The following is a 1,534-nucleotide window of genomic DNA, read 5'->3' on the forward strand; positions in this document are numbered from 1 at the left end:
GTAATTCCATACTGTTACCTATGAGTAAAAAATTAATTGCAACTGACTCAGAATATAACAAAATAGCCCTACAGACATAGCAGAAACCAAATTCATTAACTCATTCATGGCTTTTAAGCAAAGCTTTCTACATGTTCAACAAGATTCTTTATCAAATCACTTAGCACTACAGACATGTTCCTTATTCCAGGGAATTTTACTGTTTATGCCCTGTAAATAAGGGTGTCTTTTCTGTAACTCAGTGACATGTCATAACATGAGTAAATGTGTTGGTGGGTTATGGTGGGTTATGCTCCAAAGCTTTGGCAGTATAGTTGATTATCCCCAAGTCATTGTTCTTGACCAAAACACATGTAAAAACGTACTCGCTATCCACAAAAACTGCCCAGCTTCCCCTAGGTATGCACAATCAGTATCTGACACATTCCATCTCGCACTTTTCATACAGCAGTAACTCACTCTTGCCTCGTTCCCTCCACCTGCCCTATCGCCACTGTGGCTGAGGAGAGGCAGGAGACTATGGAGAGACTATGGGAGCCAGCTCGCATGCCAAGACCTATGCTAAAATGATTAAATCTAGTGGCTTAATATGCTCGTTTCCCACCATGCAGCTCATTCCCACTGAGCTTCCTCCAGCCTATTCCTCTTCTTTGCTACTTGATTACCTCATGCAAAAGTTGTCTTCAGAGACCACTGTAACATTTGATAAAGAGTCCTAAGGTCTTGCAGGGCTCCAAAGCCACTTAACACAGACAAGGAAAGATTTGGTTTGTGTCGTATATGATTTTGTTGCAAGTAAGCTTATCACATCATCATCTTTGTCATCGCAAAAGATGTCAAAAGACCTGCAGCGGTATGAGAGAGTACAATTACACATTTTGAGGGCACCTAACATTGGTGGCACAAATTTTTGTGCATAATAAATGGCTGACCATGCGTGTATTCCCACACACAGAATGCGGAAGGACTGCCATGCAGCTCACCATGAGAGAGGTAACGTTGAAGAGGTGGATAGTGGAGGGGGCTCTTCATCTAGCAGCAATTCCACAGGCAATTCAAGTCAGAGCAGTAGCTCGCAGCCCACCAGAGATGGAACCCCTCAGTTGCAAGCTTCATCTCAAGAGGTCCACCAGCGTGCAGGTATTTGCACAATTTACTTGGCTTTCTCTGTAGTCTTCTCCTGAGGGGCTGCATAGGCAGATACTTTTGGGGCATGCTCATATCCAGTGGAAAACTAATTTTAGAAAGAGAGGGCTTTGTCCTTCCTAATAACCACGCACACGTAGGAGATGGCTTCCTGATATTGTTCCAGGTATTTACTGGGAGGGATAAGACAAATGTGATTCACCAAAGGTTCCACTGTCGAACTCCTTTCTGTGTAACTTTTGGACTAGGAGGTGCCACTAACAATGCCAGAATGAGAAATGCAAATGGGAGGGAGTCTACCTGTGTGATGCAGGGAGCCCGTACCACAGTGAACCTGTGCTTACTGTTGGCTGGAAACAGCAGAAGTGAAAGTATGCAAAAATCTTAA

At 43.7% G+C, this 1,534-nt stretch overlaps 1 protein-coding gene across 2 annotated transcripts in view; it reads left to right on the forward strand.

The window, feature by feature from the left end:
• Positions 1-1,534, forward strand: part of PCNX2 (pecanex 2) — a 158,099-nt gene that overhangs the window by 148,238 nt on the left and 8,327 nt on the right. For both annotated transcript variants that reach the window (XM_069800740.1, XM_069800741.1), the window contains one exon: positions 956-1,140. In XM_069800740.1, the coding sequence (XP_069656841.1) occupies positions 956-1,140 (185 nt within the window). The remainder of the gene's footprint in view (positions 1-955; positions 1,141-1,534) is intronic.

The sequence above is a fragment of the Haliaeetus albicilla genome, chromosome 13, assembly GCF_947461875.1.
Source record: "Haliaeetus albicilla chromosome 13, bHalAlb1.1, whole genome shotgun sequence".
Classification (NCBI taxonomy): Eukaryota; Metazoa; Chordata; class Aves; order Accipitriformes; family Accipitridae; genus Haliaeetus; species Haliaeetus albicilla.